Source organism: Vulpes lagopus, chromosome 6 (genome assembly GCF_018345385.1).
Source record: "Vulpes lagopus strain Blue_001 chromosome 6, ASM1834538v1, whole genome shotgun sequence".
Classification (NCBI taxonomy): Eukaryota; Metazoa; Chordata; class Mammalia; order Carnivora; family Canidae; genus Vulpes; species Vulpes lagopus.
The window spans coordinates 10,349,923-10,375,695 of record NC_054829.1 but is presented as its reverse complement, the minus strand read 5'-3'; the positions used below and the strand labels follow the sequence as shown (position 1 = coordinate 10,375,695).

General features: G+C 54.1%; 1 protein-coding gene across 2 annotated transcripts in view; it reads right to left on the bottom strand.

Moving 5' to 3' along the window:
- ASB2 (ankyrin repeat and SOCS box containing 2) overlaps positions 1-25,773 on the bottom strand; it is a 43,841-nt gene that overhangs the window by 13,245 nt on the left and 4,823 nt on the right. For both annotated transcript variants that reach the window (XM_041758369.1, XM_041758370.1), the window contains exons 2-7: positions 17,769-18,062; positions 9,805-9,894; positions 6,717-6,883; positions 5,744-5,899; positions 3,503-3,748; positions 193-364 (exon numbers count right to left, since the gene is read on the bottom strand). In XM_041758369.1, coding sequence (XP_041614303.1) covers positions 193-364; positions 3,503-3,748; positions 5,744-5,899; positions 6,717-6,883; positions 9,805-9,894; positions 17,769-17,974 — 1,037 coding nt within the window. In that variant the 5' untranslated portion in view covers positions 17,975-18,062. The remainder of the gene's footprint in view (positions 1-192; positions 365-3,502; positions 3,749-5,743; positions 5,900-6,716; positions 6,884-9,804; positions 9,895-17,768; positions 18,063-25,773) is intronic.

Sequence of the window (25,773 nt, the reverse complement as noted above, 5' to 3'; positions counted from 1 at the left end):
TAATGTAACGTGCTCTAGCTTGCCACCTGCTGGAGAGTCTCCTCCTTTCTACCTGGAAGGTGCCCCTCACCCGGCCACTCCTGGGCCTCCCTGTGGGAGGGACGCTTGCAGCAACCCCCCCACCCTGGCCCGCACCAGCAGTGTAAGTGTGGCGGGGAGCCACGGAGCACAGGTGGCGGCGCCCGGGCTGACCTGTAGTTGCCCTTCTTGGAGGCGATGTGCAGCGGGAGCAAGCCGTCTTTGTTGGCCTTGTTGGCGTCGGCCCCTTGCGAGAGTAGAAACTCCACCACGTCCTCGTGTTCATTCTTGCAAGCCTCGTAGAGGGCCGACGCGCTGTCACTGGCTTGCGTGTTGATGTCAGCACCTGGCCAAGGAGAGGCAGATCAAGGAGTGAGCGTGGCGGTCCCCGTCCAGCACTGTGCCAACCACTGGTGATGCATCGGATCGCTTAAGAACCACTCCTGTCTGCAACAGCGAGACCCAGGGGGTCTCAGTAAATGCTGGCATTTACTGAGCACTTACTATGTGCCAAGCCAGCACCATGCTTTACGTGGTGCTCTCTCTTTGAGTCCACAGGAGAGTTCATGCAGGGATCCCTGGGTGGCTCAGTGGTTTGGCACCTGCCTTGGGCCCAGGGCATGATCCTGGGGTCCTGGGAGTGGGTCCCACATTGGGCTCCTTGCAGGGAGCCTGCTTCTCCCTCTGCCTGTGTCTCTCTGTGTGTCTCTCTCTCTGTCTCTCATGAATAAATAAATAAAATCTTTAAAAAAAACAAAACAAAAACAGAGTTCATGCATTGGTCACAACTCTTGTCTGCATGTAGCGGACAAGGACACAGAAGCACAGGCGACCTGCACAACTTGCCCCAGACCACCCAGCTCATAAGTGCAGAGCCAAAACTTGAACCCAGATGGCTTGACAGCAGAGGCCCCTGCAGATGGTCTGATGGCAGAGGCTATGATGCTCTTCACCCTTGCTCTCCACGTCAAAGTGATCCGGGGCCTGTCCTGAGGAAGCCCCTGGGCTCTAGGAGCACGCAGAGCCCCCTAATAAGGAAGGAAAGGCTACCAAAACTTTATTAATAGGGATTTGTTCTTCTCTGCCTTCCATGGCAAGGAGTAAGAGAGGGGTTGCTTCGGGTGTCCTCCGCAGAGGGCATGAGAGCGTGCTGGGAGGCGACGAATCAACCAGGGACACCCTCCATCAGCCTCGTCTCCTACATCTTCTCCATCTCCTGCTGGTAAGGGAGAGACCCATGGGTTTCTCTGCAAAAAGAGGTACGGTCTCTTCACCAGTCCCTCCTTCTTCTGGAAGGAGATAGAGCTGAGACAGTACCGAAGTGTCAGTAAGAGCTGAGATCACAAAGCATCTTTAACCACAGCTCCGCTCCGCCTGGGCGTTCTGCTTATCTCAGGCTTTCTGGTAGCTTTCAATTTTGGTAACTGGCTTCTGGTCTAGTGGAAAGTGCACACAGGCTTTTGCAAGAAACAAGAACTAGTTGAAGTTTCTGTTTCAGGGCTTACAAGCCCTGTGGCCCTTGGGTGGCCCTCAGGGGCCACAGTTTTCCCATCTGTTGACCAGGAAAAAATAGTACCTTACTTCGAGGAGTAAATAAGATAAAATACGTAAATATCTGCTGTGGGCTGGATGCTTGTGTCCCCTGAAAATCCATATGTTGAAAGCGAATCCCCAGTGCAATGGTATAAGGAGGTGGGTGCGAAGGTTATGAGGGTGGAGTTGCCTTCTGAATGGGATTAATGCCCTTATGAAAGAGACCCTCAAGGGCTGCTTGGCCCCCTTTCACCATGTGAAGACCCAGCGAGAAGGTGGCTGTCTATGAACCAGAGATGGGCTCTCACCAGGCAACAAATCTGCTGGCACCTTGATCTTGGACTTCCCAGCCTCTGGAACTGTAAGGAATAACCATGTGCGGTCTCTAAGCCGCCCAGTGCGCGGTGCTCTGTGATAGCAGCACGAACAGACCAAGACCATCTCCTGCACGGTGTCTGGCATAGAGAAGGTGCTCAGCAAATGCCAGTTCTCCAGGATGGGGGGAGCGGGGTGCAGAGGCTGGCTCTGCTCTCCACCCTGAGGGAAAGTCAGCCACCAGGTCCAAGCTCTTGAGGTCAGGCTCCCTGGAAGCCTGGACCCCACCAGCAAAGCCACCCGCTCTCCCAAGAAAAATATTTGGGTTTGAAAAGGGACTCAGCCCACAGAGGGAGCAGACCTTGACTCAGACTGTCGGCAGGAGAGCCGGACAGATGTTCGGAGCTGGCCCGTGCCCCTTGCTGGCTGAGCATCCTCCCCTCTGCCAACCCTCCTTGCCTGGGCTCCCAGGACCCTGCCTCTGCCCCTTTGTTCTCAAGCTGGTCAGTCCAGATGTGTCCCTGGCTGCTAGGAAGTGCCCTGGGTTTGTTTTCCCATCTGTTAAGGCACGTGCTGAGTAAATGGATGTTTATTCAAGTAGAGTCCCCCGGTGATGGTTCTCGAGGCCTGCGGTGGACACAAGAAGCATGCAGCCTCGAGTCGGATGCTGTGGTCGCAGTCTAGGCTCTGATTGTGACTGATCGTTTAACCTTTCTGAGCCTCAGTCTCCTCATCTCCCGAAAGGGATGAGGACACCCCCCCCAACCTCATACAGCTATGGAGAAAATCCCATTGGCTTAGTCCATGTTCACGCTCAACACAGTGTCTGGCACACAGTAGGACCTCAACAAATCCCTTAAACTCAGCCCAAGGGTCTGGTTTACCCCTGGCCTCTCTGTGGCTAGAGAGGGAGGCTCACTCCCCATGGAGAAAGAAAGAAGAAATCCAGTATTGGGGAAGAACAGAATAATGATGCTCTTTAGCCAGAAGAATGTCTGCCATTGTCACGGGGTCTCTGCAATGCAGGCAGTAGTATTTTATTTTCTCCCATTAAGTGACTAAGATGTTTTCCCCAGGCAAAGAATGCCAAGATCCGGGTTCAGATCCCAACTCTTCCGCTACTTCACTGTGTGACCTTGGACAAATCACTTTCCCATCCCTGGTCCCTGGTTTCGTCACCTGTAAAATGAGGAGGGTGACCTAAACGTTGCCTGAGGTTCCTTCTGGCCTTAAAGTGTGACATGGTGGAAGGAGAAGTGTCAGGAGCCTAAGAGTCTGGCTTGTTCCACCACTAATTTGCTACGTGACTGTAAATAAGTCACTTCCCCTTTCTAGGCCTCAGATTCCTCATTTGTAAAATGAGGATGTTGGGCTAGATTAGAGGAGGCAAACATATGGCACGTGTGCCACTCCCCCCTCCACCCCAGGTTTGTGCCGAATTGCAGGCGTCGCTGGTGGATCTCAGCACGTCTCCCACTGAGCCTAGACGCAGCCTCTGAATCCTCAACCCAGCGCTCCCAGGAGATACTGTCACTCGATCAGAGTATGTCCGCAAGGCGACACCTAAACTTGCCTCCCCTGAGACCTCTGTGCCCCTTCCCCTCTGCTACACGACCCAGGGACCCTTAGCACTCACCGTACTTGGCCAGGAAGCGTAGGGCGTCCAGCTGCCCACTCTGGGCAGCCACGAACAAGGGGGTGATGCCGTAGGCATTCTTGGATTCTACTTTGGCGCCTCTGCTCACCAGGATCTCCATGACCTCCAGGTCGTTGCGAGAAACAGACTCGTGCAGAGCTGTCCAGCCTCGGTTGCAGCGGTGGTTGGTGTCCGCGTTGTACTGCACCAGGATCCTCACTGCCTCCACGTTCTTGCGCTCACAGGCTGTGCCCGGGGAGAAGCCAGATGGTCAGCGGGGCCCTGGCAGGACCTGGGTGGCCGAGACTTCGTTCCTTTATTTGGCCGTTCCCCCATTCATCCATCAGCCACTCATTCAACAAATACCCACTGGGTCCAGACTGAGGTCCAGTCCCCGCATTTTACCTGGGATATACACCTAAAATAATAGTAATCCTAATAGCAGTAATTGCCGAGGTATATAGCACTGATTGTGGGCCAGGCACTCTGTTCCAAGCACCTTCCGTGACCAACTAACAGAATTCTCCCAATCACCCTTAAAGGATGTAGTGTTATTATCCCTTTTCACAGAGGAGGAAAATGAGGCAGAGAGAAGTTAAGTGACTCGCCCAAGGTCACACAGCTAGTGTCAGAACAGGGATTGAAGCTCAGGCACTCGGGCCCAGAGTCCTTGTCCCTTGGGAGATTCCAGGGCATCCCTAACTCGTTTCCCTCTGCAGCGCTTCCTGCTTTAGTTCTTCACGTTGCCAGCATCAGAAGAGGAGGAGTGTGGTCATACTCCTGCTCAAAACCCTTCCTCAAAGCCCCCTCACTTAAACTGAAGTCAAATATGTCTTCTGAGGACAGCTCATCAAGTCTTCTCAACCTGCTCAGACGTCCCTGTTAAGCCTCATCGCTTGCGAGAACCTGCTCTGGTCCAGGGTTATCACCAGGGAGGCTGGGCTCTTGTCCAGATGAACCACTTCTTTGAGTTGATCAGGGGTGGTTGCGAGAAGGGACCCCAGCAAAGCTCCCTAACCCCCTTGAAGTCGTGGTTTCCTCGCCTGCAAGCCAGAGATCACGAGACCTTCCTGAGAGGACCCTGTGGGAGCACCAGGTGCGTGGGACACTCTAGCATGGTGCTTGGAGTGTGTGCAACACCAGGGCCGAAGCTGTGGCTGAGCATTGCCCAGTGTTCTGGGAGCTCTCTCTGGGACACCTGCGTCTCCAGACGATGGCTCTGGTGCCCAGGCAGATGTGGCTTCAAGAGACACTTCCACCACGGGTGTGCAGCAGACCCGGCTACCAGGTTCCTGCTTCCCATGGAATGTTCCAGGTCCTGGATACTAGGCACCTGGGAAAATGGGGGCTTTCTGTCGGTTTTCAAAGTGTAAAGGTCCTATCATCTTTGTAAGCCCCAAGGCCGATTGCTTAAGCATGTAGACGTGATCTGAATGCCTTATAATGTCATAGTTCAGAGTGTGCTGTTGGCAACTCGCTCCCTGAGTTTAAATCCTGGGTCTGCCCCTTGATGGAATATGTGAAATCCTGGGTGCCCCGTTTCGTGTCTCTGTAAAATGGGGATACTTCCTATGTAGTGCCTGTCTCATATGTAGTTGGATATTAGGGTTAAGTTAAAGAACAGTGCCTGGCACATAATAAAAACTCAGTAAATGCCAGTTATTACGATTATTCAGATTTTGACTCTGGGCACTTGCTAGAGATGCCAATGTCCTTGGATGATATATTGAATGAGCAAGGGGTTTCTAGGTTTTTTTAAACATCCCAGAGGTACACATTTTCTTTCATACCTCTTTGCCTCTGCCTCTGCTGTCCCCTCTGCTCGTCCAGCTGATAACTGCCTCCTGTTCCAGCTCAGCTCAGGCATCCCCTTTTGTGGGGGCTCACCCCTAGTGTTAGAGCCCTCCCCCATGCTCCCAGGTGCGTCATGCCAAGCTCTTTGCTGCCATTAGCTGGCTGTTATGTTGTCTGTGTGTCTGTGTGCACTGGACTGGGAGAGCGCATGGGCACCGATCATATCTTTTTGTTTCTGGGCCCTCAGGCGCTCCTCAGTGGGCCTGGCTCATGGGAGGACTTGGGAAGTAGGGCCCGAACAGGTGCATGAAGGAACGACTCAATTATACAAGTTACACACCTGAACAAGACTGCCCCTTCAGAGGAGACCCCTGGTTGGGATGGGGGGAGCAAGTGCTCCCTACTCTCTGGGCCCTTCCCCAGGGAAGCCCACCCTGGCGGGCTCACCTTTGTAGAGCGGTGTCTCTCGGGACTTGTTGGAGATGTCAGGCTCAGCCCCAGCCTGGAGCAGAGATTGGAGGCAGTCCAGGTGTCCCCTGCACGTCGCCAGGTAAAGGGCCGTTTCCTCCTGCAAAGTGCGCTGGTCAATGACTGCCGGGTATGCTGGGGAGAACAGATGGGAAGTTCACAAAGGGGGAAGATACCCCCTCCTCCGCAACACAAAGGTAGCCCCAATTTCCGTCCAATTCCAATGACAGACCTGTGTAGCATCCACCTAAATTTACCACCCATCCTCTTGGCCCTGGACTCAGTCGCTTTCACAGGACTGTTTCAGCTTCCCAGTCGTATTAACTCAGCTCAGATGCCGCCTCCTCCGGGGAGCCTTCCCTGGTTGAGGCCCCTCCCTCTGTGAATGGCCCTGTCCTTCCCTTGAACCCCCAGCAGCCATGGCCAGAAGGTCTCTCTCATACATCTGTGCCTGCCCTAGCGTGTGGTGGGCTATCTGTGGTTCCTGCTGCTTCACGACAGAGCAGAGGTAGCTCCTGTCTGCAGGTGCCACCCTTCTCATCTGGCTTGGGGGAAGCCAAAGCTCAGAGAGGAGGCATGATTTGCCCAGGTTCCCACAGCTGGGGTGGGGGGGATGGCCTTGGCGGGGCATAGGCACAGCTGTGGTGTTTTCCACACCAGATCAGCCCCTGGAACATTCTGGAACAAGCTGGCAGTGGGTCTCCCAAAAGAGTGAGCCCTCCCTCATTCCTTTTCTAGGAATTAGGCTCTCCTGTCCCAAGAGGCCTGGAGAGGTGACAGCAGGGTGGGTGGGGACAAGTCACTTCCTTCTCCCAGCTTGGGGTGATATAATCTTGCCTTGTACCCCGCCCTCTAAGAATCTGAGGGGCAAAGAACACAAAGCTCCAGAAGGAAGGAGTTGCTGCCCTCTGAGTCCTGTCGCGCCCCTCACTGTACCTGCCTGCCACCTCACCTTGCTGCAGGGTCTTCAGGCAGCTCAGCTGGCCGTAGTAGGCCGCCTCGTGCAGCGGCAGCCAGCCTTCCTTGTTGGGCTCTGCAAGATTCTTCCCCGACTTGATCATGGCCTTCAAGGCCTCTTCATCACCTTCCTTGATGGCCTTCAGCACAGGGTCCACAGGCCTGTGACAGCAAGTGGCAGGTCACTCCTCGGGACCGAAGCAGGGCAGAGGTGGGGCAGGCCAGCCTCTCTCCCAGAGGGGAAGCAGGGCTACAGGTGGCCCCGGGGGCGATGCTAGCTGTGGGACCACGTGGTCCTGCTTGTCCCTGCTGGTCTGGAACAGGTGCACAGCCCCCCGTGGCCAGTGTCCTCCTCAATAAGGAAAATAATCCTTCCTAACCCATGTGGGTGTACCCTGGAACTCAGCCCCAACCTTGGCCCTGACCTTGGCCCCTCCAGCTTATCCGTCCATCAGCTATCCATCACTGCTTCCTCAGGCCTGTCAGCCTCAGCCTGCAGGCCCGGGTCAGCCTCTCGCTGCCTCTGATCGTAAGGCCTCCTGTAACCTCTGGCCTGTACGTGTCCTTGAATGGCTACTTGACTGCTGTCTCCCCACTGGACTGTGAGTTCCAAGAAGAAGGGAACAGTGTCTTTATTTCTTTATTTTTCTTTCATCTCTTATGATTTCACTCTTAGGGCCCAGCTCAGTGTCTGGCCCATAATAGGTGCTCAAAAAATATTTGTTGAAAGAGAGAGAGAGAGACAGAGAGAGAGAGAGAAAAAGAAAGAAAGAAAGAAAGAAAGAAAGAAAGAAAGAAAGAAAGAAAGAAAGAAAGAAAGAAAGAAAGAAAAAGATCATGGGTGAGAGGGAAAAATTCAGAACCTAGGATCCCCAGCAATTATTTCCACTCCTTCATTCCTTCTATTTCTCAAAAGATGGCCTCTCTCCTATTAGCATTTTGCTTGTTTCTTTGGGAGTTTTGAAAAATATCTTGCTCAAAACCTTCTTTGCAATAGCCTCCTTTGAGCATTTGGAGGACACACTGGCCTTTAAAAGCCACCGTGCGGGCTCTGATCCAGCCTTGCCAGTGTTCAGTCCCCCTGTGAACACCCATGGACCAGGGGTACTTTCATGCCTTTAGCTCCAAGCGGGCGCTCTGCAGGAAAAGACTGCAGAAATGGGGTGAAACACGGCAAGCTCACTCACTTCCACAGATGGAAACTGAGGGTCTCTTTTAGACAGAGCTCCTCGGTGGCCAAAAGAGAATTAGGGAACCCCTCGGTCCCTGCGGCTTTCATCTTCACCCCTAGATGCTTTAGCTGCTGAAGGACTTACATACTTGAAGGATTAATAAATTTGAATTCACAGTTTAAAACTTCTGAATATCAAATAAATAAATAAATAAATACATAAATAAATAAATATAAAACTCCTGAATATTGAAAAGATTCCGGGGCTCATGTGAATGATAACTTCTTTGCTACTTTGTTCACTCATGCACTGAGCTGCCTCCCCCCCACCCCCATCCTTGAATCAGTGAGGACCAGGACTGCTGTCATTCCCACATCTACTCCTGGCGAATGTTCTGCATGAGTGGTCCCATTTCCCAGATGGAGAAGGTGAGGCTGGAGGCAGGTCTCGCTCCCGGGGCTCTCACCCACGTCAGGGGCCAGGATAGGCTCGGAGGGTTTATCAGGCCAGCCCCTTTACCCTCCCAGCTGCTTCCTCCGTTGTGAGCGGCACTTCCTCCTGCCTCTCAGCCTCTCTGGTTATTAATAGCTTCAGAGCACAGATGCTGGTTAAGTTACAGACCCGCGAGCACCATGGGTAACTACCAGATAAGCCCTGAAGTCCCCATCAACGCCCTCACTACCACCTTGATGAGCTCTTCTCCCGAGCGGCCAGAGCAGCCCCCGCTGGTGTCAGGAAAAGCCCCAGTGGGGTAGGTATCCCGTCTCCCCCAGAAGGTCTCCTGTGGGACCCCCGCTGAAGTGGAAGAGAGGAGGGCTGGCTGTTCCTGTGGACTGAGGGGTGCGCGGGGTCACGAGAACACTGCCAGGACCTGCCGCCCAGCCTGGGTCTGGTCCAGCTGTGGCACAAGGACCCTGAAGCTCTCGGGCGCACCCGGGGCTGCTGCTCCCTGAGTTCAGCCAAAGCCCCGCCCCGAGGGCTGGGGAGGCTGCCAGGGGGTGTCAGACCCTTGGAGACCAAGGAGCCGGACGGGACCCTGGAGGCCACTCTGTCCCCTGCGACCCTGTTTCACGGACAGGGGAGATTTAGAGACGGACAGCGATTCACAGGCAGCCACACAGGAGGGGGCAGCGGCGCAGAGACCAGAGCCTGGGGTCCCCCTTTTCAGACCCTCAGAATTTTACCCCCAGCACCAAGGAAGTGGGGGCGACAAGGTTTGAAAAGAGCTGGGAAGAGACGCAAAGCACTGGCCAGTTGCCTCCTTCTCTCTCTAACATAACTGGAGCAAGGAGATGGGGGTTCTGAAGAGGGGGCCCCTTTTTTTGCTCTTAGCTGTTTCTGGAGTCCGTATGGGGGAGCCGGGAAGGGCAAGCACAGATCTCTTTTCCAAGGACGCACCTAGCCCAGCCCCCTTGGGCGAGGCAAACAGAACCCCTCCTGCAGCTTGGATTAATTCTGGATTTTACCACCTGGCGTGGAGCAAATAAAAGCAATGAAGCAAAACAAAACCCATGGGTGTGAGCGTTGTGGATATGCCCCGTATCCCCAAGGTGACACACGGGGGAACTGAGGTACAGGGAAGGCATGGCTGACTCATCAGCTTCAGCCCCGAGCCCCTCTGGGCCTCTGGGATCCTGGGGCCGTCTCCCCAGGGGGCTGCTCCGTCACCTGGGACCCACTCCGGGGCATGGAGGGGTTAATCACAGACCTTGAGGAACTGAGTCTGTGAGCGCTGAGCCCAGCTCAGCAGGAGCAGCTGGGGCTCAAGGGGACACACCTGAGAGGTCCCTCCAGAACGCGCCCCCCTTCCTGGGCCCTGCGTGCCTGCGTCCCACTCCCCGCCCCCCACGAACCCTAGTTGGAAGGGTGAACTTGGAAGGTCTCGGGGGGCCGGGCCGGGGGGTCACTTACGCCAGCTGGGAGTTCTTGTATTTCTGCATGACCCCTTGGAACAGCCCCTTGGGGCCCGAGGCGGGCGGGTTCTCGGGAGGCACCGTCGACCTGGAGGGTGCAGGGCAGGAGTGAAAGAGGGAAAAATACTCTGCATATGAGAAGCGGGTCATGGCCGGAGGCAGGATCGGGGATGGAGGGCTAGCGAAGGGAGACCGAGACAGACACAGGGCTCAGAACCAAAGCAGATGGCCGGGTCCTCTCTGTGTGCTGGACACAGCTGCTGTGTCTCCGGATTATTTTTGGCCCTTGGAGGAAGCCCTGGGAGATTTAAATGACCATATAAGACAACAATGAGGTTAACCTCATCCCCACCCCCAGGCCCCCTCCCCAGCCAACCACGCGGGAGGCAGATACGAAGCAAGGTGACATTCTTCACCCGGGAGGATGTGAGAAGGGGTCAGCAGCAGGTCCCTGGATGAAAGGGGTTTAGCGTCCGGCCGGCCAGGCTGGGTCCCAACGGGGATGGGCAAGAGGTTCTTGGAGGTTGTGGGGGGACAGGGGAGCATAGCTGGGAAGCCAAACCAGGTCTGTACTCCCACCTCCACCTGGCCGGGTCCTGGTCAGAGGGGCCTGCCGTCCCAGAGGCAGGAACTGTAACAGTTCAGAAGTTAGAGCACAAGGCCGTCACGGCCAGGACGAGGAATCAGGATGACACGGGTTCAAATCTGGACTCTGGCACTTTCTGGCCACGTGACATCAGACAGGTTGAACTTTTCTGGGCTTTAGTTCCCTGCATGGCCCAGGGTAGGAAGACTGAAGAGGCTGGAGCCAGTGAGCTTAGCTGGGGTCTGGGCATAGGGGTGTGCAGCGCGTGTCCACCATTGACTGGATCGTTGTTTTGCTTCTGTGACCCTGTTTCCCACCCCCTTGGGCTGTGGTAAGGACGGGAGGGGGTGAAAAGAGGTGTGGCGGTCACTCCACATATCAGACTGATGAGGGTGACCATGCAGATGGGACCACGCATCTGGCAGCTCGGGCCCTGGTGCCTTGGACACCCCTGCAGGCCTGGTGTCCTGTGCCCCTCGGGGTGCCCTGTGGAATGGAGGAGGACATCGCTACTGGGGACCAGCGCCCTGGCGCTGCTTAGAGGGGCCAGAACCTGCAGGTTTTGTGGCTATGCTCAGCGAGGCCAAGTTGTGGGGAAGGGCTGAGTGGGCAGAGAGCAGGAAAGAACACCGACTGCTTTGCTTCAGCCACCTGGGGGCAGGGGGACCGCCAGGTCACCATCCTTGGCATCGTGTCCTTGCCTTCCTCTGTCCCCCTCTCCGTCCCCTTGCCGCTAGCCACTGCCTCCTGAGCACCATGAGCCTGAACATGCCCTGCGTGGGCTCATTTGTTAGTCCTCTGGAGTGGGTGCCAGTGTCCCTGCCCTCTATAGATGGGGACACTGAGGCCCCACGAGGTGGGTGGCCACGCTGGGCTCACATGGAGCTGCAGCTGGGAAGGGAGCAGAGCAGAGCACACTCTTGTCGGTCTGCAGAGCTCCTGATGCTGTCCCCTCCTCCATGGGCCTGGGGTCCTGCTGCCTCCTGGTCCTCTTTCTGGCTTATCGAAGGCCTCCCCTCCGGCAGGCCCTGCACCTGTGAACAGGCCCCTGCCCTGCTTTGTGCCTCAGTTTACCCCTTTGCAGGGCGAGGAGGTAGGACCGGGGGGTTTTCATCGTTGCTGCTGTCACCGTGGAGCCTTTGTTGAAATGAGCTCACGTGAGAACTTTGCGTGTCAAACAGATTTAAGAGACCACATCCTGGGAAGGGGGTGCAAAGCCTGGCCCCAGCGAGGCCCCACTCCTCCACCCGGAAAGGGGAGCATGCTCGGGGTGGTGGAAGGCAGCCTCGGGCCAGGCTCAGCTCGCAGTCCCCACCCCGTGGTCTCGACGAAGCTCTGGGTCTCAGTCCTCACAGGACCCTGGGGTGCCGGCCACCCACACCATGGCCCATGTGTGTGGCCTCCTGTCACTTACTGTTTTTAGGATATTACTAGCAAGGTGATAAGCCCCTTAAAGCCCACCCCATCACCCTAAAACCAGGACTATCTCTGAGGGCAAAATAACAACAGCAAGACCAGGCCAGTGAGGCTGGTAGGGGTGGCAGCCATGGTGCGGGGATGTCCCTCCCGACTGTGCAGGGCATCGCCTCACTTGCATGCTGCCCAGCAGCTGGATGGAGGCAGGGGTTGTATTGTTCCAGCTTCGCAGAGGCAGAAGCAGACACCGAATTGCCCTATGCTAGCACCTGAGATGCAAATCAGTAGGACACTTTGGTTGATCCCCAAGATGTCTGAGGCCAACAGCCAGCCATAGGGCCACCAGGGAACGGGGGTAGAGAACAGGAGCTCCCCTGAGAGCCCTGCAGTTGGTGGTGAACTTGGCATTAGGGGCAGCCAGGGCGGGTGCCCAGAGCAGCTGAGTGCTGAGCCTGGGCCTGGAGGGGGAGCTAGTCCGGTCCAGGCTGCAGACCCCACTTCCCCTCATCCCCCCAGCCTGAGCAGGGGATTCCCAGCAGAGAAAACCACCACGGCTGAGTCATCAGAGGTGAGAAGAACCTGGCAGGATGTGGGCACAGGTCATGCCCTGGAAGAGGCCCAGGTAGGGCCCTTGTCCTTCATGTGGGCGGGCAGATCGAGGGGGTCAGGGGTGCATCACTGTCACCCAGCTCCCCACAGCCCTGTCCTGGAGTCCCGCTGGCCCCTACTTCAGATGTGGGTCAGGCTCGGTGAACGTGGGGAGTCCCCTCATTTCTCAGTGAGCTGCTGGCCCCTGGAAGGACAGACATTACATGGGGCTGGACCTGGCTGAAGATGGGAGGCAAGCAGGTCTTCTCTCTCTCTTTTTTTTTTTTTAAAGATTTTATTTATTTATTTATGAGAGACACAGAGGGAGAAGCAGGCTCCCTGTTGGGAGCTCAATGCAGGACTTGATCCCAGGACCCCGGGATCATGCCCTGAGCCCAAGGCAGACGCTCCACCACTGAGCCCCCCAGGCGTCCCAAGCAAGCCTCTTAATAGGGGATGAGAGCTAAGGGACACGAGTCTACCTCACGCTCGCCACCCTCTATTTGTCCTCTCCTCCGGTCCTCACACTAAGCCTACATCAATACGGGTGACAGAGGACAGTGCCCGGCACACAGCAGGCACTGGATACATTCAAATAAATGAAACAGAACAAACAAAAGCCTTCGAAAGGGTAACATCCCAACTGGTGATCTTGGTGTTGTGGGGTGCCGTGGCAGGACGTCAAATTCCAGGAGAAGCAGCCCTCAACCCTCCTGGGTAAAGAGAGGGAGAGCTCACGTGGTCTAGCCACCTCCACCCCTATTCCCACCGGTCTCTGAAATCAGCCTCCTACCCACGGGCCAATCCATTCTTTCTGGGGCAGCCAGAGAGGAGTCCCATGTAGAGGAGAACGTGAATTCCAAACTGCAGCAACTTCTGCTTCCCACCCATTGCCGAGATTTGTTGAGTGCTTGCTCTGTGTCCAGCCTTGTGACACGGGCACATGGCACAAAGCATCTCATGTCCTCCTCTGTGAGTCCACTTAGTGAAGGAGAGTTAATCCGGCTCCCTTTTGCAGAAGAGAAAACTGAGGCTCAGAGGTTTGCTTCCTCTAGCTCGTGTAGCGAACTCCTGTTCATCCTGCAAAGCCCACCTGCTCCACTAAGTGAGTCGATCCTCTCTGTGTCCCTCTGAAACTGAAGGCAGGCCTCCCTGCTGCGCCCTTCCTGCTGGGTCATTATGTACATCTGGGACCCCCGTTAGACTGCAAATTTGGGGAGGGGAGGGGTGAGGCCTGGTTCACACCCAGGTTATGAGAAGGCAGCTGGCACGTCGGAAGAGCGAGGTAGGTATGGGTGGTTTAATGTGAATTATTTGCAGCTGTGCACTCACCAACCCAAACAAGTTCCTACTCTGTGCTTTCTTCCTTTGTCTTCTTAGAAATATAACCTTAAAAAAATTCAGAAGTTTAAAGACTGGGAAGACCCAGCTTCCTGGGCCCACTCTGTCTGGTCCATCAACATACCCCTTGGGCTCCCTGTTTCATGACTGCATGAACCCTACATCTCCTTGGGATGGGAAGCTGGGTCTGCCTTTCAGGGAGCCCTCAGTGTGAGGCCAAGCCTTGTTTCTGACTTCATCCCTTACATTGTGGTAGGAGAGAAGCAAATTGGAAGAAATGGCTTTAAAAGGGCACGTTCTGTTTTCTCCGGGTCGCTGATGTGGCTTTTATTTCTAGGATCCCCAAAGCTTGGTTGACCTTTATGTCCATAGCTGCCATTTTGGTCACGAGATGATAACAATAAGTTGTATTTGTAGAGCATTTTATTGGTTTCAAAAATGCATTTCTTTGCCTAAAAACATTTCTCGGGCACCTACAATGATCCAGGCTCTTTGCCAAGCACTGAGGTTGCAAAAGTGAGCAACATGTGCTCTCTGTCCCCAAAGAGGTCATATAGTATAGTTGGGGATGCTCTCAGGAGGCCAGATAATGCCTCCCTTAGAGTGGCATGAAGGCTTGCCCATGAAACAGGCGGTCATGAGGTGGGCATTCCGGGGGCTCAGGGAGGAGGTGGGGGAGGCGGATTCAAGCTGTGGGAGGTGAGGAAGGCGCCAACATTTTACTTGCTTTGCAGAACAACACTGCAAGTTGGGCTAGGCAAGGTTTCATGGTGAAGATAAGCCTGCGGTGCTCAGCAAGGCTCAGTAACTTGCCGAGGTCACACAGCCAGTAGGTGACAGCGGAAGGATTCGAACCTCCAAGCCCACTTCTCTTTCCGCTCTACTCTGCTGCCTCTTCATTCACTTTATTCACTCATTATCCGCTCACAGCGATTTGATGATGTCTGTGGGGGGCCGAGTGCTGTGTTCTAGACAGGAGGCTTCACAGGAAGGAAGATGGGTGAGGCCCTGCCCTCATGGTTAGAACAAATACATAGAAACTTCAAGTCGTAGTCAGGGTGATGAAGGAAACGTCAAGAGAGCAAGGAAGGGGGCGACCTGCGTGACCTGGGAGGGTGCTCAGGCGGGATTTGCTGAGGAGGTGATTTTCAATCCACGACAGTGCTGGGGACATGTGTGATGTCGTGTTCCTAAACCTTGCTCCAGGTCTCTGGATGGAAACAAAGGATGGGTTTGTTTCCTACTGGGTCCTGTACTTTCTGAAAGGCCGTGACTGGGAATGTGAGCACGAGCTGGAGTGTTTCTTGTCCCCGGGGACCCTGAAGGTCTGTGGGTACGAGGAGGCTGCAATGAGACCCAAACCCACTTCAAAGTGGAGGAGGGAGAAGAGGCATCTGCAGTATGGGCAGAGCTGGGTACGTGTCTGAACCTGGCTCTGTTCCTGGCCCTGCTGAGTTAGCGGGTGTGTAAGACGGGTACAGAATGTCCTCGTGGGACGCCTGCGTGGCTCAGTGGTTGAGCATCTGCCTTTGGCTCAGGGTGTGATCCCAGGGTCCTGGGATCGAGTCCTGCATCGGGCTCCCCACAAGGAGCCCGCTTCTCCCTCTGCCGGTGTCTCTGTCCCTCTCTCTGAATAAATAAACAAAAGCTAAAAAACAAAAATGTCCTCATTTCGTGGCTTCTGTAAGGGTTCACTGAATGGCTGTGTGCTGGCCACATGGGAAACACTCAGGGTGCATCTGGGGGAGGAAGGATTGGCTTCCCCAGCAGGACCCAAGCCTGCCCTTCTTCCAGAGACGGAAGGGAAGGACTGAATCTGGGAGGTTTTAGCTCCCATCCACAGTGAGCGGATGCAGGCTGAACCCCGTCCCCTACATTACTTGTGCCTGGAATTTAGGTGAGGGTTGCATGACCCTGGGTAAGTCATTTCCCTTCTTTGTGAGCCTTTTTCTCAGGAGGCTGGATCAGCGTTTGTGTCCCATGGTGGGTCTCTGCTTCCTTACCCACCGGAGGAAGGAAGAGATCAGGACCCGGACCCCATGAGCCAACTCAGTGCTAACATCTTTGAGTGTCCCCAGAACTCCACAGAAAGCTCCCACACTGAGGAGAAGGCTGCAGATGCCCCGGGGGTGGGGGGATGCCCTTCTTTCTATCTGATCCCCTCCTGAGAAAGAGGAACTTGTGGTCTGGCGTGGGCTGAACCAGCCGGAACAGGAACCAGGGCCTCCCAGAGCACCGGCCACGAAGAGTCCTTGCTCTGAGTCCTCGCTTCTGTTTCTCAGGCTGGGTTCCAGAATGGGACCCCCTTGGGGCCAACTCCGTAATCTGGAGTCTTCCTACTTCCTCCAGCCGCCCAAGGAGGCCGCCTGCCTTCCCCTTTAGAAGGGGCTCCTCAGGGATGCCTCAGTGGCTCAGTGGTTGAGCATCTGCCTTCGACTCATGACATGATCCCGGGGCCCTGGGATTGAGTCCTGTATCGGGCTCCCCATGGGGAGCCTGCTTCTCCCTCTGCCTGTGTCTCTGTCTCTCTCTCTCTGTGTCTCTCATGAATAAATAAATAAAATCTTTTTAAAAAGTAAAAAGAAGGGGGCTCCTCAGTGTGGGGCATTCCAGATATTTGCATCATCTGCCTGGCAGAAGAGGTCGAGCCTTAGTGAGAGCCAAAGTCACTTGGGGAGCGCCTGGTGGGTATCATCAGGGGACAGGGCTGGGATGCACCACCACCCACTTCATCCCTGCCAGCTGGGACTGGACATTGGAGATGGTCTTATCTCTTGTTGCCAGGAGAGCTTAAGAGACTTGCCCAAGGCCTCAAAGCAATCAGCTGGCTGCTGGAGACAATGAGATTTTTTTTTTTAAGCCGCCCCCAGTACCCAACCAAGAGCTGGAACTCACAACCCCAAGAACCTCACACTCCACTGGCTGAGTCAGGCAGGTACCCCTGGAGACAATGAGATTTGAGGCATGTCCCACGGCCACACAACACCATCATTTCAGCAATGCCCACCCCTTAGCCCACCCACCCCCACATACATACCTGACTTGGACTTAGCGCTGAACAAAAGCATTTTTAAATTTATATATTTCCTTTCTAAGAGCACGTTAAGATCCAATGCGTAATGGCCTCTCTGGCTTCCACCTCCGACAAAGGAGGTACCCTCTGGATCTGTGCTGTCTAGTATGGTAGCCACTGGCCACGTGTGGCTAGAGAGCCGTTGGGATGCACCTAATCTGAATTGAGATGTTCTGCGAGTGCAAGACACACACTGGCTTCCAAAGACTTGATTTGACAAAAAGAACATAAAATCCTCATTCATAATTTTTATATTGATGACATGCGGAAAATGAGAATAGTTGAGACCTAAATTACTTTCACCTGTTGGTCTTTACTTTTTAGTGTGGCTGTTAGGATACTCAAACTTGCACATATGGAACTCCAGGTATGGCCCGCATCCCATCTTTAGGGGCGCAACACAGGGCTGCCCTAGGTGGCCCTGCCACTGGGAGGATGAGGTCATGCTGAGACAGGGGAGCCAGAGCAAGGAGGTAGGGTGGCTTGCCCGGGCAGATGTCACCTGCTTCTCAGACATGTTTTCCCAGGGAGGCTGCTAGATAGGATTGAGAGCTCTGCTTGGACTCAGAACATCAGCTCCACCGCATTCAAACATAAAGCCAGTGGTACAAAGCAAAGCCGTGGGTGATGCAACCCGATTGTTTCCATCTCTGCAACACCATCTACTAGCTGTGCGATTTGGGACTACCTCTTAGCCCTGAGCTTTTGTTTCCTTGTCTATAAAATGGGAATATAGCATAGAGGTTCCTGGAAGGTCTTCGAGAGGGTTAAACAAGATGAAGCGAGTAGAGCACCTACCGCGGTGCTTGGCCCACCAAAGCTCAGATGGTTTGGATAAGAAATGTAAGTCATTAAGGTGTAAACACGCACCCTTACAGACCAGGAGACTCTGGTCTTGGATGAACAGTGTTCAGGATCTACATCTCACAGGTGTCCTAGTTGGCCTCTCCTTGCTCACCTGGTCCACGGGTAGAAATGGGCAGGTTGGCGGTTGACACATGTGGACGCAGTGGCCTCAGCTGTGGTCGGGCCCCAAGTCTTGTCAGCCAGGCTCTGCTCAATGGCCATCTGGACCAGCTCATCCTCGCTCAGGCTGCTATACAGGCTGTATTCCTCATGCCCAATGGCACGCTGTCTGCCCCGAGCACTGATCTCTGTGGTCATCCTCTTCTGCCTCCCACCTCGGCCACCAGAAGAGGCACTCCGTGGGGGTGGGAGGGTGGGGGGCGAGGAAGCGGCAAATCAGAAGGCCCTGCAAGGAGATCAAAACCATCTTGGTCACTAACAGTTTTGTAAGGGAGTTAGGTTTACCATCAGGGAAGACTGTGCTTTCCTCTGGCAAGCTCACAATCAATTTTTATCCATTCATTTTTGTCATTTGATCCATCCAAATACCTATTTATCTACACATCTATCCATCCACTCGTCTACTCATCAATCCATACCCATCTCTCTCACCCTCCATCCAGTTATTCACCCATCTGTCCGTTTATTCATTCTCCCTTGTGTCCATCTGTCTACCCACCCACTCAATCACCCATCCACATTTGTCCATTTATCCAATGACCTGATCATCCATCCATCCAACCCCTGATCTATCTGCCCATTTACCTGTCCATTTATCCATCCACCCTCCCATCCATCCACTCACACCTCTAACCACCCAACTAACCATCTGCTCATCCACCATTCCTTTTGCCATTCCAGATAGCTTGTCTACACATGTGTTCACGCTTCATTAACTGAGAAATTACCTACTGAACACTACTATGTGTCAGGCACTCCTCTAAACACTGGTGATACAATAATGATGCCAAAGGACAAAAATCCATGTCTTCGTGGCGCTTACACAACAATGCTTACATTCCTTTTTCCAGTCATCCAGCAACATCCTATTCTAGCGTTTCTCCTCATCTCTGTGCTGTGCTAGGGCTAAGAATGTAGAGATAAATCAGACACGAGCCCGCCGCTTCAGTTTGCACGATCTACTTAAAATCAATTGTTAAAGTAATTTGCCATGTTAATAATGCCAAAGACTCCCTTCTTTAAAAAAAATTTGCCTCAGGGAGAAATGAACTTTGGTTGAATCCACTGATTTTAGGAAATGAGGTAAACTCAACTAAGCCTGGTTTTTGTTTTGACTGGCTGACATGCACTGTGACTGTAGGTCAATGGTTCTTAGCCCTAGCAGGACATTAGAACCACATGAGGCCATTAAAAAAATACCCAAAATACCAGTGCTATAATTTGGTTTGTTTGGCAAATTTTCACCCCCCATTCCTTGGAGGCAGGGTATCCTCCACTCCCTTTCCCATTGAGATTGGGCTTAGCCATGTGACTTTCTCTGGCCAGTGAAGGAGGTTGGGGGCACCATAAAGCAGCCCCCTGATATGTGCTTGTGCAGTGAGGCTTGCTCTTCTGCATCGCCAGGATAAGAGCTCCCCACTGGAACCACTGGGCCCCAGAGTGAACCGACCTGGGGCAGCCTGAGCCCAACCTGCACAGAGGAGCCCCACCTGGCAGACCGTGCAACCTGAAGCCTACGTCAGCACCCCCGCAGTGACCTGCAGACCCAAATCATGACAATAAATGCTTATTTGGGGTGCTTTGCTACACAGTACCCTTGTGGCTCTAGTTAACCTGTGCCCAAAACGCTAGGCCAGGCACTTCACAGAGGATACCCAAATGGCCAACAACCAAATGTGAGGATGCTTGACTTTTTAACCGTTTAGGAGGACACTCCAATTAAGATCCCAATATGACACCACTGTGTGTCTACTCAACAGATTGGTTCAAGTGGAGGGGCGCCTGCGTGGCTCAGTCAGCTAAGCGTCCTATCCGACTACTAATTTTGGCTCAGGTCATGGCCTTGGGATCCTGAGATCGAGCCCCAAGTCTGGTTCCTGGCTGGGCGTAGAGCCTGCTTGAGATTCTCTCTCACCCTCTCCTTCTGACCCTGTCTCCATCTGTACTTGCTCTCGGGGGGAAAAAAAATAAAAGAATGGCTCAAGTGGAAATGACAAGGAATAGCAAGTGTTGGGGAGGATGTGAAACAACTGGAAGACTCACTACCACTGGTAGGAATGTCAAATGGTACAACCACCTTGGAAAATTGATGGCATTTGCTAGAGCTGAACAAACACATCCCATGACCCTAAAGTTCCACTCAGCCCCGTGGCCAAGAGAACCATGTACATGTATTCACCATAAGATGAGTTCAAAAACATTTCATAGCAGTGCTATTCATTATAAAACCACGTGGAAACTACCCACATGTCTATCAACGTTTGAATGGATTCCTACGTTGTGGTATAGTCACATGACAGATAGTATGCACCAGGGAAACAGACAAACCAGCACTGCTCCCAGGGTGCATCTCACACACCAGAGTGAGCAAAAGAAGTCAGGTAATAAGGAGCATACACACATGATTCAATTCATATAAAGTTCCAGAACAGGCAGGTGAAGCTAAGGGGGTAGGAGTCAGACCTTAGGTGGCTGCTAACTGGGAGGGGACATGAGGGAGACTTCTGGGGAGCCAGTCATGCTGTATTTCCTGATCTAAGTGGTTACACGATTGGTTGGCTCCTTTTGTAAGGAACGTGGTTAGATATGATTTGTACACTCCTCCATGAGCGCTTTACACTGCGATAACACACCTATTTAAGAAGTAGGAGCGCCTGGCTGGCTCAGGCAGTAGAGCAAGTGACTCTTGATCTCGGGGTTGTGAGTTCAAGCCCCACGTTCAGTGTGGAGCCTACTTAGAGATAATAATTTAAAAATTAAAAATAATAATTAAAAAGTACATAAAATAGATTCTAAAGGGTATTGGTGCTTGGACCCGCTCTCAGACCCATGAAGTCAGAGTCTCTGGGAGTGTGGCCCAGCCTACTACAGCTCTTTGAAAAGCTCCGCAGGTGCCTGGAAACCACCACTTTGAGGAGGATCAATCATAAAGCAGGAGTAGAGGTGGGACACCTGTTGTGTGAGGATGGGGCAAGGGGTAGGACCTGACACCTGGCTAAGTTCTTGGTAGATATTTTTCTAATTCTGGTAACAGCCCTAAGAGTGGCAACTCTTGCTCCATAAGGCACCAGCCGAGTTATTATTAAGCAGATCTGGGCTTTCCAAACACGGCCAGAGGAGGCTGCAGGTCTGAAGACAGCGGATCAGCAGCATGGGGCGTCTGGGACTGGTGATTCTGTGCCCTGCCTGTGCCCAGGCTGGCTCAGGCCTGAACTTCCTCCTGCCCCCCTCAGCGGAGGCCTCCATGCGATGTCCCAGCCCCATCCAGCCTCCGTCCCCTCTGTGCCCCACACCGCAGACCTTACCAAGGCCCTCCTCTGCCTGCGCCCATTGTCTGGACCCGCCGGCCCTTTGAATCTGGTTCTCACTCTCGCTTCACCCTCTGCCCCCGCACACCTGATCTTCCAGGTAAGGCGAAGGCACACCTTTCCCCCAACCCACCTGGAGCTCCCACCTCAGTGCCCTTGCTTGTCCTATGCCAGCCTGTCTCCTTCCTTTCGACACTCTCAGAATCCTTTCTCATTCCCCAACGCCCAGAGCAAGTGCATCTTCTTCCAGAACATCTTCCAAGAAGTGTTCTGCTGCTACAACTTCTCCCTCTGGGCTGTCGTCAGTAGTTCATATGTGCACTTGACCCTGGGTCCTCTTCCTAAGGCATAGGGAGGCGAATACCTGGTTAAAGTTTACCACAACCCCTGGATCCCCCACCCAACAGCCAAAGACAGTGGAACCTGGCTTTGTTCAGGCAAGACTGTGTCCTCTCCCATGGACCAATCATGATTGTTCCGAACCCATTGGAACAATCTCACCCCTTTGGTCAGTGACTAGTTTAGGGTGGTTATATAACCTAGTTTTGTCCAAAAGGCACATAAAGAAAATTCTGCTGGGGCCTCCTAGAAACAACTGTCCTTTTCCTAATAAAAGAGAGAGCAGTGAAGAAAATAAGTCCTTGCCTACACCCCTGCTTCGTACTTGGAGGACTTGATGCTTGGCGCAGGGGAACAGTGCTGGTACAATGAGTCTGACAGAGTGAATGGTAGGTCCTCGGGGTCTTTCATCGTATTGTTGATCTGCTGAACCAGAGCTGGTCCACTGACCGTGGCCTGCTTGTTAGGCAGAGACTGAAGATCCTTCTGGTTTTCTGATATATGTAGTCAAAATCATCTTAACACATGATTCTCAGGTCTGGTCAAGAATCTTGAGAACGTATCATGTCTGTCAGAAGTGCTGGTGTCCAGTGCCTGGCATGGCATTATGGTGCCCCCCTCTGAGGGCATCTGTTCCAGGTCAGGGGGTGGGGGGGCAAAAGGGGAAGAGCACTGGAGAGAGGCAGAGACCTGGGTTATAGTGTCCACATTGATGCTAGAGTGCTGTGTGACCTTGGTCAAGTCCATACTCCTCTCTGGGCCTCAGTTGTCCTATTGCAAAAAGAGATTTGGGGTTTCCAAGTGCTCTTCTAGTTCTTTAGCTTCTGTAACTCAGTGAGACATTTGGTTCATCTTTGTGCTATAAAACCTCAAACTCTCTGTTCCCGAGGGTCCCCTATAGCCACCTTAACAGGTCTACCACATGCAGACATGGGAGAATAAGGAACCAGGTGGGAGTAGAAGGATCTCAGATCTAGATGTCAGGAGCCCAAGGTCTAGTTTCAATTTGCAACTTACTAGCTACGTGACCTTGGTTAAATCATTTCTCCTTGTTGGGCCTTAGTTCCTTTATCAGTAAAAATGGGAATGAGACAACCCACATCACCATGTTACAGAAGCCATATGTGCCCTGAGGCAGTGGCTGGGTAGGAGGTAAAGCAAGCATTTGACAGGAACCCCTCCTGCCCCTCACCCCCAGGCAGCCCTTGGCCCTGCAGGCTGGCATGGGCTGATCAGAGGCATAAGGACAGCACTGGCTACCCCCTTCCCTGACCAGATGCCTGTGGACGGAGCCAGTTAACAGTAAATCTCCTACAATTCCAGACTCAGCAGGCCCTGCCCCACGGGTCTGAGGGCATCCAGAGACTTTCCTGCTTGTTAGCCATTTCATGGCATGGCCCTGACAACAGCTCTAGAAGGTAGGATGGTTTTCTGTTGAATTGACATTAATTCTTCTACACCTCCGCTCCCTCTGAGAGGACCTGATGCCCCTATGTGATTGCTTCCATTTTATAGATGAGGCAGTTAGGGTTGGAGGAGGGGAAGGGAAAGGTTTGCACATGGACAGAGAGCTGGAAAGCTGGGATTTGGAACCCCAGGGCTCCTTCTGGGAATTCCAGGAAAACAATCCAAGCAACTGGCCCACACCTGGGCTCTGAGCGGGCAGGGGTACCATTGCCATCCTCAGCCAGCCCGGCCACCTGGCCTGCACCTGTGCACTGAGCCCCCATTCGGCTCTTGACCAACCCGGAGGAAGGTGCACACAGACAGGTGAGGGAGGGAGATGACCTTAGAGAGACCTTGAAGGAGAGGGTCTCTGCCTTGGAGAGGGTGAACTATCCCTCCCTGCCGTGAGACCAGGCATCTCTTGCTTTTCCCACTGAGATCCTCGGCCACTGAGGGTGAGGGTCCTTGGGTGAGTCGTGAATCTTCAGTTCCCACATGTGCAAAATGGAGACACCAGTAGGTAGAATCAAGGACTCAGGCGTGCCCAGGGTGAGCTCCAGGTCCGACCAGTAGTATGTGATACGAGGGGCCTCCCCATCACTGGGCCAGTACAATCGCAGGCGGGCACACCTGCCAAGGACACAGGGGCCCATCTCCTGCGGGGGTGGCTGGGGCTGTCTGGTCGCAGCCCAAGGGGCAGTTCTAAAGCAGCCTGTGGGGTCAGCTTGACCAAGTTCAAGTCCCAGTTTTGCGGGTTATTCACTCTGTGATCTGGAGAATCTCAGATTGTCCATCTATGAAGTGGACATAGTGAGGTTGCCTTTGTCATGTCAGAGGGAGGGGCGGTATCCTGGGCGATGCCCTGTCCTTCCTTCGGCCTCAGTTCCCTCCTCTGCACGCTCTGCACGCTGCCTAGCTTGATTTCTGAGGCCTCTGCCTGGGGCTGGGCCACCTTCTAGGCCAGAGTCCTGGAGAGAGGCCAGCAGTCCCTAGGGACCCTTTAGGAGGCTGAAGGGGATAAAAAAAAAAAAAATCCTTTCCCAGAGAAAGCAGGAGGCCGGTGGCTGTGCCCAGGCAAGCGGGAGGCCTGCAGAGGGAGCAGAGTTCAAGGGCAGCCAGTCCAAGGCCTGCTTGGAATGGGAAGACCAGGGCCACCCCTAGGGCCTCTGGGGGCTCCACCATTACCTCCTTTGCAGTGTCGCAAGCATTGACTCCAGTGAATCATCGGACTAGGGGGCCTCTGTAAAATGGGACGACAGTGACTGCGACAGTTCCTTGAGTTAGCTCGGGCGAAGCACACAGAGCAGTACTGGGTCTATCCAGAGTCAATGCTCCTTTAAGCTGGGCCTCAGTTTCTACATCTGTGAAATGGCCATAGAAAACATGGGCCCTTTGAGGGCTGTGCCGAGGATTAGCATTGGAAAAGTGGTCCTTCCTCCCCCCTACTGCCTGGTTCCTTCCCTCCCCACGAGTCCTGGCCAGCTGACAGCCAGGGTCTGCCTGGAAGACGGCAGTGGGGCCAGGCTCCTGTGCATGGATGGGGTAGGGTCTCCAGGGCTCTCTGGGGGCTGCAGGGGGACGAGTGGCTCCCAGACATCTTATGGGAAAACTGATGGTGGGGGCATGGCTGGGAGGGCAAGAGGCAAGGAGAAGTGACGGCCGTCCTCCGGCACACCGGGCTCCCCCTTAGCCAGGGACCTGGGTCGAGACAGTGAGCCTGGACGAGCCCCTTCCTGTCCTCAGGCTGTGTGTGGACGGAGCGCTGCTCATCCGCTTTCCCATCCCTCTTGCCTGTCACCTGGCTAGTCATTCTTCCAGATGCAGTTCCAGCATCTCCTCCACCAGGAAGCCTCCTTGATCTGATGTCTGAGGCCTGCTCTGGGCCTATCCCCACCCCCCCCCACACACACACACACAGAATCCAGAAACTTCTAAGTTGCAGGACTATGTCGCAATCTGTCATGAGCCCAGGATACAACCCAAGGTCCCTTACACAGTAGATGTATATTAAATGCTGAATGAATGAATGAGTGAATGAGTAAGCGAATGAATGAATGTCAAAGCTTGGAAGCACAGCTGTTATGGAGAAGATCACCATGCCGGGCAGGTGGTGTAGCCTTTGGTGTCCCACTGGCTGGGTCTGACCCTGGCTCTGCCTGCTACCGGCTGTGCCTCACTTGGCGCATCTGTAAAATGGGGACGGGAAGATAATGCAGCCCGCAGGACTGTCGCCAGCTGAATGAGGTAACACATTCACAGTGGAGAACAGCCCTCGGCACGTGGCCAGTGGCCCATGACAGTCAGCTAATGTCATGCAACAGCTCTCAAGATACTGTGATTCTCTGCTCTGAGTTACTCCTGCTGGGACCATCCTTGGACCCGGCTCCCAGCCTCCCAGCCTCCCAGCCTCCCAGCCTCCCAGCCTCCCAGCCTCCCAGCCGGCGGTTTCCCAGGAGGCTCCCTCCTCACGGGTTTGGATTCCCCTACATTCTCCTCCGATTCTCCTACATTCTCCTCCGTTTGAAAAGAGAGGCAGCAACAGCAAGCTGGCCTTCTCTTGCCAGCTGGGCTCAGGAGGTGAAGCCGTGGCTGGGGGTCCCCAGCCTGTCCTGGGGGGGTGACCTGGGACCCCACAGACCCCTCTGAGCAGGGGCCAGGAATGGGGTCAGCGCTGGGAGGGAAGGAGGGAGTGAAGGAGGGGGAGGGTGGGAGGGGTCTCCAGGTGTTCCCCAAACCAGCCTGGGTGCAGGATGGCTTCTGCCCCCTAATGCCACACCTCTGCTCCCCCTCCTCTCTTCCTGCTCACGCCTTCTGCTGTCCTAGGGGCTTGCAAGGAGTGACAAC